The following is a 16,237-nucleotide window of genomic DNA, read 5'->3' on the forward strand; positions in this document are numbered from 1 at the left end:
AGTACTGAAGTTAATAACTGGTGCTGTGAGGTAAATAATTGGTTAAAATTTATTTTCTGTATGACGTTTCATTTCAGTTATCTAAAAGTTGCCTTTAGGAAAGAAATGCTACAATAAGATGATTATTTAAAAAATATTTAAAAATTTTTGTTTTATGTTGATTTTTCTTAAAAAAATTTTTTTTGGTTAACATTTATTTATTTTTGAGAAACAGAGAGACAGAGCATGAGCATGGGAGGGGCAGAGAGAGGGGGAGACACAGAATCTGAAGCAGGCTCCAGGCTCCGAGCTGTCAGCACAGAGCCCGATGTGGGGCTTGAACCCATGAGAGGTGAGATCATGACCTGAGCCGAAGTTGGATGCTCAACTGACTGAGCCACCCAGGCATCCCGTATATTGATTTTTTATTTTTATTGAGGAGACAGAGAGGGCGAGTGAGCACACTGCAGGCACCATTTGGGGAGAGGGGCAGAGGGAGAGACGATCCCAAGCAGGTTCCATGCGTACTGTGGAGCCCAATGCAGGGCTTGATCCCACCAGGTTGGGATCATGACCTGAGCCAAAATCAAGAGTTGGATGTTCAACCAACTGAGCCACCCAGGCACCTCGATTGTTCTTATTTTAAATGGATAATACTGATCTTGCACAAGGTTACAAGGGGTAATGTGAATAATCAATGTAGTCTAGTTTCTGCTAAGATGGCTAGTTTTTGCTCACTCTCTACTCTGGGCTTCTGCCTGGAATGATTTCATTCCCTTTTTTTCTGATGAGCTAACTCATATTTTTCAAATAATAATAAAACTTTATTATTATTTTTTATTGTTTGTGGTCTCCATTCCTGTGGTTTGCTTTCTTTTGTGTCTAAAGCTGAATTGGCCTTGTCCTTTCTGCCTGTTCCCATAGAGCTTTGAACTTGGTCTGCCTCTCTGTTTTATTATACTTAATCTCTCATGCCTTTTCCTCCTCCTCCCTCTACTTCTCTTCCTCCTCCTCCTCGTCCTCCTCTTCCTCCTCCTCCTCCTTTTTTTGTTTTTTATAAGTTTTCAGTTATTTATTTGAGTAATCTCTACACCCACCCCAAGATCAAGAGTTGTATGCTCTTCTGACTGAGCCAGCCAGGCGCCCCTCTCATGCCTTCTTAACCAGTGCTGGTCAGTATAATGTGAGCCACAGATAAACATTTAAATTTTCTTGTAGCCCTGTTAAAGTAAAAAGAAACAGGAGAGATTAATTATTGTAATACTGTTGTATTTATGTAACACAATATATTCAGACTATGATTTCAACATAGAACCAATAGAAAACTATCGATATGTTTTATATCCTTTTGTACTGAGTCTTCAGAATGCAGTGTTTGTTTTACACTGGGCCATGTCTCCAGTGAGCCTCACTGCACTTCAGATGCTCACGCACGGAGGTGGCTAGTGGCTACCATATTGTATAGCTCTAGACTGTGTTCTTCTTGACAGTTGGAGCTGTGTCTGATTTTGTTGGCCATACTTCGGCTGCAGTTGGTGCTCATTCAGTATGTTCCTACAGATGAACGAATAAAAGATACTGGGAGGGTTATGTAGATCGATGCCTTCCTTTCCTAGTAAGATCAGTGCCTCCTGTTAGGAGAACTGGGGCACGTGTGGCTAGAAGGATTCTGCATCTGGTCATAAGGCAGAGAAATGGGGGCAGGGTTCAAAGAGAGAAGTTGCTAAGGGTTTATTGCAGAGGACAGCAGGCCGAGGGAATTATGAACTTGGCCAGCCTGTATCCATGGTCTGCTTTCCAGCTGTTAGACCCAGATCCAGAGTATTTGACTGTCAGCACTTTTCACATTTACCGGTGGGTGAAGCTGCTTTACCATGGCTCAGAATCAAAATATTTTTTACGTTTACTTATTTATTTTGAGAGAAAGAGAGGAAGAGAATCCCAAGTGGTGATGGTGCAGAGCCCGACGTGGGGCAAACTTACAAACCATGAGATCGTGACCTGAGCCGAAATAAAGAGTTGGACCCTTAACTGATGGAGTCACCCAGGTGCCCCTATAACCAAATTCTTACGCAAGTCCTGTACACACATATTTAATACAAATAGTGGGTAATACATCTGCCTCAGTTTGCTACTTAAAAAATAAAATTTCACTTGGCATAAATTGATAGTCAATGTGGATAACAGTTCGATATTGTGTAGTAAAATTAATAATGTGCATGTTCTGTGACCTGGTCATTATCTATTTATGTATGTACCACTGAGAAAATGTTTCATTTGTGCATAAGGAGGCATGTAAATGATAATTGTAACATTTTTTTAAAGTAGTAAAAACATGTAAACCACCTAAACATCTATTGTTCATATAAATGTTTTTGACACATTCCTAAACTCTGTGCAGTAGTTAGTGAATCTAGTGATCTCGAGTTTTCTTTCTTTTTCTTAATTACTATTTTTTAAAAAATATCTTTATTTTGAGAGAGAGAGAGACCAAGAGCAAGTGGGGGAGGGGCAGAAAGAGAGGCACATGCAGAATCCAAAGCAGGCTCCAGGTTCTGAGCTGTCAGCACAGAGCCCGACGCGGGCCTTGAGCTCACAAACTGCGAGATCATGACTTGAGCTGAAGTTGGACACTCAACTGACTGAGCCACCCAGGCACCCCAAGTTTTATTTAAAAAATTTTTTTTAAATATTTATTTTTGAGAGAGACAGAGTGTGTGGGGGGAAGAGGTAGAGAGAGAGGGAGACACAGAATCTCAAGCAGGCTCCAGGCTCCGAGCTTTCAGTGCAGAGCCTGAGGCAGGGCTCGAACTCATGAACCGCGAGTTCACAAACTGAGCCAAAGTCACTTAACCGGCTGAGCCACCCAGGTGCTCCAATCTACACTTTTATTTCTAAATGGAGCCATCAAATACATAATGTCAAATGGTGAAAGCAAGTTTGGAAATAAAAAGATTAAAAATGACACATATCACATAATACTCCATGTGGCTTATTGATGCAAATGCATGCCTCGAGAAAGTTGAAACACAAATTTCTAAACCTATACCCAGAATAATGATAAGGAGCAAGGAAGCAGGTTGGGGCATCAGAGGGCTATCTAGGGAATATAAGCTTCTATCGTTTTTTAGGTAACACAGTGCTGGGTGGAAACAGTCGGCAGTTTTAGGTGGAGGTGACAGAGGTGTTCTCTTATTCTTTGCTGTATTTTAAATCTATACATTCAGAGGATTTCCTTCATCTGTATTATACATATATTTTTTTGAATGTAAAGATTTCAGATTAAAAAGTCTAGGCATATTTTTCTTGGTACACTTCATATGAATTATTCCAGTCCTCTGCTGGAAAAGGGGGCACAGGTGGAGAAGATCTCTATAGGAAAACACCTAATAAATTCAGTGTCCCACAAGACCTTTTGTAGCCTCTTGAGTTAAGGTAGAAAGTCCTTTTTGAAATCTAGAGTAACCTGAGTTTTTCAAAGATGTTTTGGCTCTGGTGTAGTTTGGTTCAACAGGTACTTAACAAATGCCTGTGTGTGTGAGGTACTGCATCCGGCTGGAGGGTGGCTACGAGATAGTGCTCATAAGGTCTCCTTTAGCCCTTGCAGGATATTGAAGCAGTTGGGGAATGTTCTGTCAGTTGCTCAAGACAGGACACTAAAGGTCATCTCTGGTTCCTTTTGCACTGCCCTCCCTATCCAGTCTCAGCTCACAGTCACTTCCGCCTCCCAAATACATGTTGAGGCACATTTATTTCATCCTGCCTTAAACGCTGCCCTCCTGGTCCAAGCCACCATCTTCATTCCTAACTAATTCCATTACTTCCACTCTTTTCTCCCTCACACCTGTTCCCAACATGCAATAATCTTTCCTATGTAAGTTAGAATAGAAAACCCTCGCACTTAAAAAACCCTTAATGACTTCCCTTTATGCTTAAACTCTGGTCTCTACCACGACCTGCTTAATGTGGTCTTTGACTACCTCTCAACTTTATCTCTTAACTGCTATTCCTGTATCTGACTAAAGGCCAAAGCAACTGGCCTTTGTTTAATTACTTTAAAAATAAGCCTTTTCATATCTGATAAATCATGCTTTAAAGATTAAGATGAATTTCTCTCTAACAGTGCTCTGAGCTAGCTTACGAACCAAGAAATGGGGGAGTTAATAAAGCGCTTATCCACCTACTCGAAGCACTTTCTTCTTTGTGCTTTGTTCCTCATGCGTGTGACTCCGGGCCTAAAGAGTTTTTGGGTAGTCACTTCTTGCTTTTAACCTGAACACATGGATTCCTCTTCTTCCATCTTTTTCTAGAAGCTCTATCCCTAATTCTTTCCTTTTTTCTATTCATAGTCTTCAAATAGCTCTCTTACGTCTACTTTTTTCCCCCTAAGCAGGAAGTAGAATTAGCTTATAATTGTTTGTGCTCACTTAGAAAAAGAGCATAGTCAAGTTAGAAGACTATAATGTGAAATTCTTACATTATTTGGTAGTAATAATATGTAATTATTTCTTCATTTCTAATTATTTTGAATTAAGGCCCAATTTCTGAAGCTAACCTGTTATTACCACTTAGATTTAATGATGATTGTTCGAGAGAATAGATTTGTTTGATAGAAACTCGCAATAAATAGTGTTTGAATATTTTTATAAAGACATCAGAGGTACTGCCAATGACACAGACATTATCTGTGGGGTTTTTTTCTTTATCTACAAGATAAAGTAAATCTGTCACTGTGTAACAAACATCTGATTTTGGTAGATCTCACTGTGATACATGCAACAATGAATCTTTGGTTTGAAATGTGTCTTGTATATAAGCTGTGAGGTCTCTTTGCAGTGATTCATTAAAAAGGTGAGGGAAGAAATTCTGGTACCAAAGAAACAGGCAAAGGATACAAATTGGTCCCAAATCTCTCTTCCTTTTTGTATGTTCCATATTTGCATCAACAAAGTGACTTTTATTTAAAAACTTTTATTTTTGCTACGTGGACCAACTCCCACTGTTGTTCTTTCTTATTTCAACACTTCTAGGCATTTTATTTTTATTCCTTCACACGGATTTGCCACATCTCCTTATTTTGTCCCTGCCATCTTATGGATCTTTGTATATTAGGAAGTGAATGGAAATACAAGATGTTGTCACTATTCGTGCTCATCATCCATGGTGACATCTGTGCAGTGGTTGTTCTTATCTGATTTGGGAGATGTGAGTTACCCAGCAGTCCCTAGAAGACCATCAAAAGAACCTGACTTCAACTTTTGTGGCTAATGGGAATAATTTAGGAATAGGGACTCAAATGAGTATGAAGCACAAATGTGGTGTGGAGTCTTGATTAGAAGATTACCTGGAATATCACAAATACACAATATGTGTAGAGATCGTATGAGAAATCTTATTGAAGTTTCAGAATTCTCAAATAAAGATTAAGATGGTAGGTAGATTTGCACCTGAAGTACAGAAGAAGGAAGTCAGTTGAGTTCGGACATAAGTTGTTTTGTTAATTCACCTGACTTTGGCTGCTAGGTAGAATGTAGTTTCTGGGCGATGGTCTTGCTTGTATTTTTATCTTATTTGTGGATAGTCTTGTTTTTAATTTGAAAGTTTAGAGAATGGTGGTGAATAATTGGCTTTACAGGTGGATATTTTGAGCAGCCTGCTGAAATGTAAGCAGTTTTCTGGTTAAGGCAGTCATTCTCAACTGGGACTAAGTTTGCTCCAGAGGGGTCATTCGGCACTGTCTGCAGGTAACTTCGGGCATCACAAGGTGGGGGTGCTGTTGGCAGATAGTGTGTGGAGGCCAAGGATGCTGGTAAGCATTCTGCAACGTGCTGAACAACTCCTCGCAACAGAAGCCCAGAATGTGATGGTGCCGATGTTGAACAAGCGCTGTGTTACACCAACACCAACAGAGGTCTGTTGAATGTTTGCTTAGTCAACATAGATGGAGCATGCATATTTTCTACCTTGTCCCTAAAGAATGGCCAATGTTTAGTAAAAATGTAATGATTGAGAATGTATTCAGCCTTGTTTTTAATAAGTCACATTTGGACAAACATGCCTATGCTGGCTTCACATATATAAGACCATCCTTTTCTGTGCTGCTTTGTGCTTCGCGGTGTTTGCACATTATGAGGCTTCTTTAGGATAAGCAGACAGTTTGATATTTGGCTATTTTTAAGGTTTTTTTGGGTTTTTTTTTCTTTTTTGGACTTTTGTTTGTTTTTTTTTTAGTAATGGAGTATTTGGTATCACTCAGTGTTAAAGAAGTACTGGATTTTAGACTTTATCCATTGTATCAAGGATAGCTAACTGTCATACTTCTGCTCCATGCTGTATAACCAGGAGGGGAGGAGATCGAAGGTGGCAGAGAGAAAGGATTATAGAATTTCCACTGCAGCACTTACTTATTGGTAATAAAAATCCTAATTATGTGGCATGAACCCAGATCATTAGGCCTAGTACAGCACTGTTCATATATAGATGCTCAATACAAGTACTTGCTTTTTACTCGAAATAAGGAGAATTCTGTGCTACTAACTTTACTAAAATTTAAAGAGTATGCCACTTACTGTTTGTAGTATATTACAAATAATGTGAGCTTTCTTAATAACTGTACATAAATATGCTATAAAACCTTTTCTCTAAAATTGAGTTATCTGAACAACAAATAATTACGCATTTCACTACATCTTTGAGCGAAGGAAATTGTTGCTGTCTCTCTCAGAGAGTATATATTTCCGTGAAACCCTGTGAAGGCAGGTGTTCCCCACGAAATCATGTCTTGATAGGAAAAGCATGCTCTTCTGTCTCTGCTACCCATGTGCACGAACTACTGCGCTGGATGGTAATTGCAGCTGTGCTGGTGGTAGTCTGCCTGTGATTAGTGTATGTTCTCTAAAGAAATCCGCCTCTCCTCTTACAGACTTGGCCCATCACAGATTGGAGACCTAAAAAGTCCACTTCTCCAACTGATAGAGGGAAGATTCAGTGTCTTTGAAATAGAAATTAACATTTGTATTAGTTAGGCCTCTTCCTGTTTCAAGTGATAGAGAACCCAGGCCACGTTGGCGGGAGCCCAAAAAGGGAGTTTAGAGTTCACGTGATTGGAAAGGCTCGTGCCTGGCCCTTGCTATGGTTGTGGGACCCAAAGGTGCTCTGGCCCGCCTAGCGTTACCTTGACTATTCTGACTCCATTCTCTGTGTCAGTCGGATACATCGGAGACCCAGGCTTCTGAGTCTCTCTGGTTTCAGGGCAGTAGAAAAGGGAATTTGAAGTCTTTTTCGGTGTCATTATTTTTGAACAAGTTGAAGGAAATTGTAATGGCATAGATTGGCCCTCTGTCAAATCCAGATTTGGGTATAGATTTAATATCCCCTGTGGCTGAAAGTACAAAAATAAATCTTTCACCTAAACCTGCCCTCTTTTACAGAAGTACCACTGTAACCAGTATCTTGTACTTAAAATTGTATTAATGTAAACATCATTAACTGTCATTTTATATGTAGATGATTGTATCTTAATATGTGTTTTATCCTTTTATCCGAGACCATCAATATATTTAACTGGAGATCCCAGTTATGAAGGATCTCCCAGGAAGATCCTATAACTGTCTTTTAAATAACAGAAGTATCTTAAACAGACTTTTTGTTTTTTTATGAAGTGTTTAGGAAATACCAAAAGTGAGTAATACCTAGAAGAGCTTAAAGATAATAGTTCATTAAAGAAAAGCTTCCATGAATCCTTATAGAGGATTCCATGAATCTGTTTCTTACTAGGCTTCATGATATGGTTGAGTTTTTAACACTGGCAGAGAATAACTGTAGGTGAACTAGATGGTTTTAAGCAAGAGATATTTCTGGAAGAATTCATTGATTTAGACTTTCCTGGCTGATTTAAGTACGACATGTAAATTATTGTTAAGTATTGCCTCTAGTGATAAAAAGTGGTTAAAAACACTTATTTTCCATGCAAAATGGATTAAGGATTTAAATGTAAAACCCAAACTGTAAAACTTACAGAAGAAAATATAAGGAAAAACATCATGACATTGGTTTTGGCAATGATTTCATGAATATGACGCTCGGAGCACAGGCAAAATGAGATAATGGGGATCACATCAAACCAGAAAGCTTTTGAACAGCAGAGACAACAACAGAGTGAAAATGCAGCCTCCAGAATGGGAGAAAATAATTTGTAAGTTATGTATCTTGCAAAAAAACCCAAACCCCAAAGTAACACCACCACCACCACCACATAGACACACAGAACAAATTGGTGGCTGGCAGAGGTGGCGGGAGTGAGATGGGAGAATGGGTGACAGGGTCCCCCCACAGATAAGAAATTTTTAAAAAGGAAGACGATCTTACAACATGTGAAAACCTGGACGAAGCTTGAGGACCTGACGCGAAGTGCAGGAAGCCAGCCACGAAGGCGGAGCGCTGCAGGGCCCTGGTGGGAGGGAGCAACAAGCTCAGTCAAGCATGTAGCCAAGAATAGAACAGTGGTTCCTATGGGCTGAGGGAAGGAGCAAATGAAGAGTTGTTATTCCAGGGGTCTAAAGTCTCAGTTACGCAACACGATCCAGTTCTCGAGTTCTGTTCCACAACACTGCATCTGTAGTTAGGGTCGCTGTATTGTGTACTTAACGTTTAAGGGGACAGATGTCTTGTTTCCTGTTAAGTGTTCTTACCACAATACAAACAAACCAAAACAGCACTCTTCTCTGCAGTGCATGATAGTGAACCTTCTGCTGGTATAGTTGTGTATGTACTCACGTGGCTGTCAGGGATTACCATTTCCTTCTGAATGTGTGTTGGTTAGTGGGCTGTTTGAGTCTCATCCAAAAGGGACCTACTTGTTCTGCCACAGCTGGACTAACTGGTGCGGGTGACAGAACTGGCTGAAGAGTAGAAGTGAGGGACGGCGTGGCTTACTGTGTCAGGCCGGGAGAGAGTCCTGGACTAACCCAGTACCACTGGCAGACTGGATGGTTTCAGGTAGGACCTGTGATGGGAGTAAACAGGACTTCGGCAGTCAGAGCTGTTTAGCTCTCTAGGGGTACAGTAAGACTTTTTCTAAATAAGATTCTGGATCTTCTCTTTCCTCTAGATCAACTATAGGCATCTTCAATTCAATCCTGGCAAAGTCTGACCAAATATTTGATACCTTCTAATAATGGGGTTAGATCTGGAATTGTTATATTACTTTATGTGTATGTCCCCTTTTAGTTATTACTGCTGATGTTTTAAAAATTATAATTACATTATGATTCAAATTCTTTTGTGCAAATATTTTTAACCTCGTAGTATTTAATGTAAAGAGTGGGGGGAAAATGTCTTCTCCATGACACCACACCCAGTCCTCACAAACAGTCACTGTGACAGAGTTTGGTCTGTGGAATACAGAGGCGGTCTTGGGTTTGGATTAACACATTGCCAACACATGATAGGCTTTCCTCAGCTCTGAGTTTTCTTAGCTTTAAGGGAGGGTACAAGACAGATATTAAAACTTGTTCGATAACAATAGCAGTGAGGGTCTAGTCATGACTTTGAAATGTCCTAGTCACTCCCATGTTTGGGATGCAGATGGCCTTGAAAGCCATCAGTTCTCCAGGGGACTGGTTCTATGCTGGTTAGGAGTTTCCTCAGGGGTGTGTTAAGCATCCATTCTGCAGTGCTGATCCATGCTGAGTACCAATTACTTGATAAACATTCTTGCTAAGGTAACTTTTGCTTGACTCTTGGATTTGATTTTCTTGGATTTGTGAGACTCCTCTACATTCTCTGAGTTGCTGCTGCAAGGAAGATTTGACCAAGGGCTATTTAAAGTTTTAAATAACACTATATCTGATAAGAGCACACAAAGACCTATGGGAGCTATCTTTTTTTATGGTTCCCTACTACCGTTATGATCTAGTTTACCACTATTCAACTCATGACCAGTTATGTTTGCTAGTGGTTTTTCATGATAACATAGAATATCACAATGAATATCCTTGTGGATACACCCTTGTGAATTTTGACAGGTGTTCATATAGGCTACGTAGAATTCCTGGATCAAAGGGATGCATGTTGAAATTTTTATTAATCTGCTAAACTGTCCTTCAAAGTTAGCGTCCTCAACAGCATGTGAGAGAATGCTTCCGTATGCTACTTCCTTCTGGTTCTTTTGTCTCCCTCTAGTCCCAGGAAATTCTGTGAATTTGGCAAAATATATATCATAAATTTTATTGTATATTAGAATCAGCAGGCTTGGGATTACCATGAAGTCAGAAGGCTAATAAGTGACTGGTCTAGATTAGAGTTGAAATCTTTGATGATCTGCTTTTTCAACTGAAACTGCAAAATGCTTCTTTGATTTTATTTTGTTTTTCTTCCATTTTAATACTTGGAACGAATTTAATAACCTCCTGTGGAGAAAGTCAAATTATTTTTTCCAGATTTATTCAACAGAAATCAATGAAATAGCCAATTAACCTCGATTTTCAATAGAGCTCTTCATTTTCTGACAGTAACATTAACTTACATTATGCCACTTAAAAAAAGTCAGCTTAAGATGCGTTTATTATACTTACTGGTAGTACCAATATATAAAGAGAATGTAATGATTCTACTGCACTTTAGTCTTTAGTTGTATATTAACCTAATGCATAGCAAATAATTGCTCAATCATTGAAGTTACAATATTTCACAAATGTGCACAATTTCTGCTGTATACGCCAATGAAAGTTTCACGTTAAAAGATAACTCATGGACTAACTTGTATTTATTCAAATTTGGAAGAGTTTAAATGGTGGAGTGAACAGGTTTTTGAGGCTGATTTATAATGACATAAAAAATATGTAAGAGTACCTTCTACTTCTGGGTCTTTTAGTTTGTTACTTTCATTAACAGGCATATTTGTCACTCGTTTTTCCAAGTCCCGTCAGTGAATTTATGCCAACATTATTTATGCTGGAAATATTTTGGTTTTCAAATGCAATTTTATTTACCTATGTGGAAAGTATTTCAAACCAGCTAAAACATCTTATTGCTTGCAACGTAAAGGTAATGAGAAGTCTGTGGAATTTCCCAGGGCTATTTTTAGCTCTCTTTGCCATTTAAAACAGGAAGAGGGGCGCCTGGGCGGCTCCGTAGGTTTGGCATCCAACTTCTGCTCAGGTCATGGTGTCATGGTCTGTGAGTTCGAGCCCCACGTCAAGCTCTGTGCTGACAGCTCAGAGTATGGAGCCTGCTTCTGATTCTGTGTCTCCCTCTCTCTCTGCCCCTCCCTGTCTCTTGATCTATCTCTCTCCAAATAAATAAATAAATACATTAAAAAATTTTTTAAAACAGGAATAGATATGGATAAATTTGCTTTCTATGATCTAGATAGTTCTCTTTTCATAATCTCCTCTAAAAATGTCAATGTGCATTTAGGCATAAGAAGTAACAGATAATAGAGAAAGTTTTAAGATTGTGAAGGTAACAATAATCTTCCCCGAACTAGAGGCAGTTGTACGGAGTTGTTCACTGGAACTTTCACCTTTCCTTGTCTTCCCGTTACATTTTGTTGCTTTCATTATAGTTCCCACAGAATCTAAAATGCATCATGTGTATTTGCTTCGGTCTCTCTTTCTTCTGCCAAATTGTGAGCCTGGGGTATTAGATCTGGTTGTTACTCACCTTATTATTCTGTGTAGGGCCTGGAACATAACAGGTATGATGTTGAATCCTTGCCAAATACTATGCTGTGAAGTTGACAACTCATTCTGTTGGATAATCCTTAGCCACTGAAAAACCATTTCTAGATTTTCATATTACTTAGCTGAATCAATTTATATAAAAAGATTTAATATACATGTTAGTTTTGTTGATAGATAATTGTTTTATATACTCAGACGGTAATTACTGATAGTGTACCATCTGTTTCTATTTATCAGTCTCTTCAATCTCCCTATTCAGTTGTTCAATGCCATGTTTTATATATGAGACCCATTTTAGCTTCTTAGGTTTTGAATTTAGAAAATGTGCAGAATATTCTGTGATCTTCTTGAAGTTATGTTTGCGGCTTATTTGAATTTGGGTGTCGTTCCTCCTAAGGAAATCTGTATTGTCAATAATTGGTAAAATGAGACGTCCCTCTCAGATATCTTTGTGAAAGCTTATTTTTGTTATGCAGTTTTTAAGTAGCTTAGGCTTTTCTTTTTCAGGAACACAAGCCTTTTAGACTTGATTTTCATGCTAACACAAATGGAGGAAGAGTACCATGTGCGTTGAGTGCTTACCGTGTTCGGAGTTCTGATGAACTTAATAACTCTAAGCCACAGGTGGTAGTATCCCCATCTACAGGTGAAGCTGAAGCAAAAAGGAATATATTTTTGCCAGTTGGCCTGTTTTATTTCTGCTAAAACATGGAACACAGAAAATAGTCTCATGTATCTTGGATCAGTTAGAAAACACATTAGGACTTTCATTTCTGCCGACACAGCCAGTTAGATATCTTTTACCATGTCCTCCTGCTTTTAAACACCTGGACGTTTGGAGGTGAATATTGTAAACATTTTTGAACGTGTAGTTAAATTTGCAGAAAGGGAAGGGATTTTGTAAGTGCCAGAAAATGAAGAAGTAGCTCCAAGAGTGTGTTTCTGATGAGGGTACGGGAGCCCAGGGCCCCTGATGGGCTTTGTGTCCTGGGTGACTTCGGTTTTAACAGCTACGTGGAGACAGGAGACAGGCTTTGGTTTGTTCAGGGAGAGGAACTGGAATCTCACACACATCCACACTCACTGTCCTTGCCCAGGGTAAAAAAGAAAGTTCGATCGGACACCTTTTGGTAAAGGATATTTAGAAAAGAAGGCACTGATGGTACGATACTGAGCGTTTCTGGGAAGGCTGGAACCGAGAGCAGTAATAAGAAAATAGCAGTCTCTGGGCTCAGAGAATTTCGAGTAACAGCTGCTCAGCAGCTTCCAATCCTAGAGTGAAAGCAGGACATAAAAGCCCCAGTTAGAGTCAGCCTGTCTTCCTCGAGTATCTTCGTGTTTCCCAAACTTTAATTGTGTGCCACCTCATCATATTTACTGTGTGCAGCCATTATCTAGAGTGTTAGTGACTCTCGATTTTAAAACAGAGTTCTGGCGTTATGTTTATGGTTTTATTTTAAAAGAAAATCATTCTATCACAGCAAAATATGGAACCCACACCCGCCATCCATAGACCACTTCCGAAAAATTAACTGAGTAAAGGAACAAAGTGAGAGCTATGTCCTGTTGTCTCGCCTTGAGCGTGAGGCCCGTCTTCTCTCGTAAAGAAGGAAGAACCAGCTTCGAGAGGCTGAAGACGCTCCACACACGCCTCCGTTTTATTTAACAGGAGGGATTGAAAACGATGCAGAAAAGAAACACCGTGTCTGAGGGGAACTGAGCGGACCGCGTGCGAGGCACGTCCCTGCGCTGTGTGGGGCGCGGTCGCCCCCGGAAGTGGACGCTCCCTCGCCGTCACCGCCGGAAGTGGAGGGTCTGGGGCGATGGAGCGATGCCTGCAGTGTAACGGCTATGGTTCGCGAGGTGCTGCCCTACGCTGCTTACGTTGAAACACGCTTCGTTTTTGTCTTTTTCTGTTTGCAGCCCTTGTCCGAGCCTGTGCGGACGGAGGAGCCAACCGCCTGTTCGACACGGCGGGAGGAGACAGGGACAGGTAGGCTGCTTCCTCCTCTCCTTGGGGACCGAGGACCGCTAACTTGACTTCAAAATGAACAGAAAACCACCTCAGTGAGAGCTGCCCGGCCACGTTGTCTTATTTGTTTTGAACGTATCTCTTGGAAGAACGAGGCCAGTAATTTTATTTATTTATTTATTATTTGTTTGTTTATTCATTCATTCACCATTTTTTAAAAGCTTTTTTACATTTACATTTGAGAGCAAGAGAGAAACAGAGTGCAAGTGGGGGAGGTGCAGAGAAAGAGAGAGAAAGGCAGGGGAGGAGGGAGACACAGAATCCGAAGCAGCTCCAGGCTCTGAGCTGTCAGCACAGAGCCCGACGCGGGGCTCGAACTCACGGACAGAGAGATCATGACCTGAGCCGAAGTCAGATGCTTAACCGACTGAGCCACAGGAGCCCCTACTCATTTATTTTTAAAGGTTATTTATTTTTGAGAGAGAAAGCGCACAGCCGCATGAGTGGAGGAGCGGGGAGAGGGGAAGAGAGAGACAGACAGAGGATCTGAAGCAGGGTCTGCAGTGAGAGAGCCTGAGGCGGGGCTCGAGCTCACAAACCCTGAGCTGAAGTCAGATGCTTAGTCGACTGAGCCAGCTAGGCGCCTTGGCTAATATTGTTTAAAAATCCCTCATTCTGCTACTTCAAAAGTCTCACTAAGTAGCATTATCTCACTAAGTAGTGTGAGGACTTTGAACATTGACTAAAATAAAACTAATAATGATAATTTGAGTTCTTGTATTCAGTTTAAATGAATAAAAACTGATCTCATGTAAACAAATGATACATTCTCTTGTGGAAGCAAGATTTTTGTATTAGTGCTAAGTAAAGCTAAATATAATTTAACTTTGTTACTTCTGAGTTATGCACACATACATCTAGGAGATAAATAACTTTTCTTTTTTTAAATGTTTATTTTTGAGAAAGCAACAGGAAGAGTGCAAGTGGGGGGGTTGCAGGGAGAGAGGGAGGGAGACACGGAATTAGAGGCAGGCTTCAGGCTTTGAGCTGTCAGCACAGAGCCCAGTGAGGGGCTCGAACTCACGGACGGCGAGATCATGACCTGAGCTGAGGTCAGACGCTCGACCACTGAGCCATCCAGCCACCCCAGTAACTTATTTCATAATGATTTGTTATCTGTACTGTCTGATTTTCCAGACCTTTGCATGACGAGCTATTTTTAGACAAGAGAATACGCTTGGTGAAAGCAAATTTAAATCTAGCTCATTGCTAGCATGTTTATAGTTCAACCTCCTGGCAAACAAGAGTTTATAGTCTAGATATGAGTAGACTGGCTGCGCAGTTTAGTTCCACTTCTATCATATGTGTTATTAAATGTACTGAAATGTTTATAGTTTGAGAAATCACCTCTTTGCTGCAAAAAACAATAAAATAAAAATATTATGATTCAACATACCGCAGGTGTGAATTAAATATATGTAGTTTGAAATGATGTAAAATACATCTTTATGGCAACAGAATTTTTAACTTCAGCCTTCGACTGTTGGGGCTCCGTTTTGAAAGCAGCCAGTTGCTTACAGGAGGAGAGCATGTCTGCCTTGAGACGGGGCACGCTCGTGTCTGGGGACGGGGTGAACTAGCAAGGACCATGGCAAAGCGACAGCCTCGGAAACCATTTATATTCTTAACATTTTGTGGTTCTTTATTTTTTACCTTTATGGTTTCCTCTGACCATATTCTCTAAGACCTGACACGGACAGTGTGTGAAAAACACTCTAATAAGTGCCTGGGCCAGTTCAGGGAAGAGCCTGGGCCCCGTGAGGCTGCGATTGCGAGTTGGGTATTGCATTTCCTGCCTGCAGCAGGCTCGCTGGCCAGGACTCTGTTTCTCTCCGGGTAGGCGGAGCTCACGCGAGTAATTCTATGAATCAGAGCTGTGAACGGCTATGAACAGAGGGCTTCCCAGCTCGGCTCTGACCGTCAGAACCATCTAGAATGCTTGTGAAAAAAATACAGATTTCTCTACTGATTTTTATTCGTCAGGGTTGGACAGTAATCAGAGAGATAACACACAGCACTTTTGTGCACATTTGAAAGCAAAACACGTTACCAGGTTGGTGCAGTGAGGAACGTCATTTTTGCTCTGATTTCAAAATAATCATTCCTAATATTCTTAACACATTTACATGTAATCTTATGGAAGACTTCCAAAAAACTTACATGCTTTTATCTAAGAGCCATTGGACCGTATATGAAGATGTTCAATAATAAAATATACGTTCAGTGGCTTTTCTCATTATAATGATATGTTTGCAATGATTCATACTCAGATACTGAGGGACACAGCTGGCCTGGGTGGAGTGTCTAACAGTCCTCTGACGACCTCATGTGGGAATTGAATCCTTAGCGTAAATCTCATTAAGTACAAACCCTAACCAGTTATGCTAATTGGATATAGGTGATTAACCATGATTCCTATTAATTATATTTTTGACAGAAAAGCAGAAAAAGTGAGAATTAGAAAGGAAATAATACAGGTTTTGAAAAGCCAAGTATGGTTTCTGGACCACTGCTTGATATATTTGTATTTGTTTGTTTGTTT

At 40.2% G+C, this 16,237-nt stretch overlaps 1 protein-coding gene across 7 annotated transcripts in view; it reads left to right on the top strand.

Annotated features, from left to right (window-relative positions):
* The window catches only part of TPK1 (thiamin pyrophosphokinase 1), a 327,322-nt gene that overhangs the window by 123,100 nt on the left and 187,985 nt on the right, over positions 1–16,237 (top strand). For all 7 annotated transcript variants that reach the window (XM_029922057.1, XM_029922047.1, XM_029922063.1 and 4 more), the window contains exon 3: positions 13,587–13,656. In XM_029922057.1, the coding sequence (XP_029777917.1) occupies positions 13,587–13,656 (70 nt within the window). The remainder of the gene's footprint in view (positions 1–13,586; positions 13,657–16,237) is intronic.

The sequence above is a fragment of the Suricata suricatta genome, chromosome 2 (genome assembly GCF_006229205.1).
Source record: "Suricata suricatta isolate VVHF042 chromosome 2, meerkat_22Aug2017_6uvM2_HiC, whole genome shotgun sequence".
Lineage (NCBI taxonomy): Eukaryota > Metazoa > Chordata > Mammalia > Carnivora > Herpestidae > Suricata > Suricata suricatta.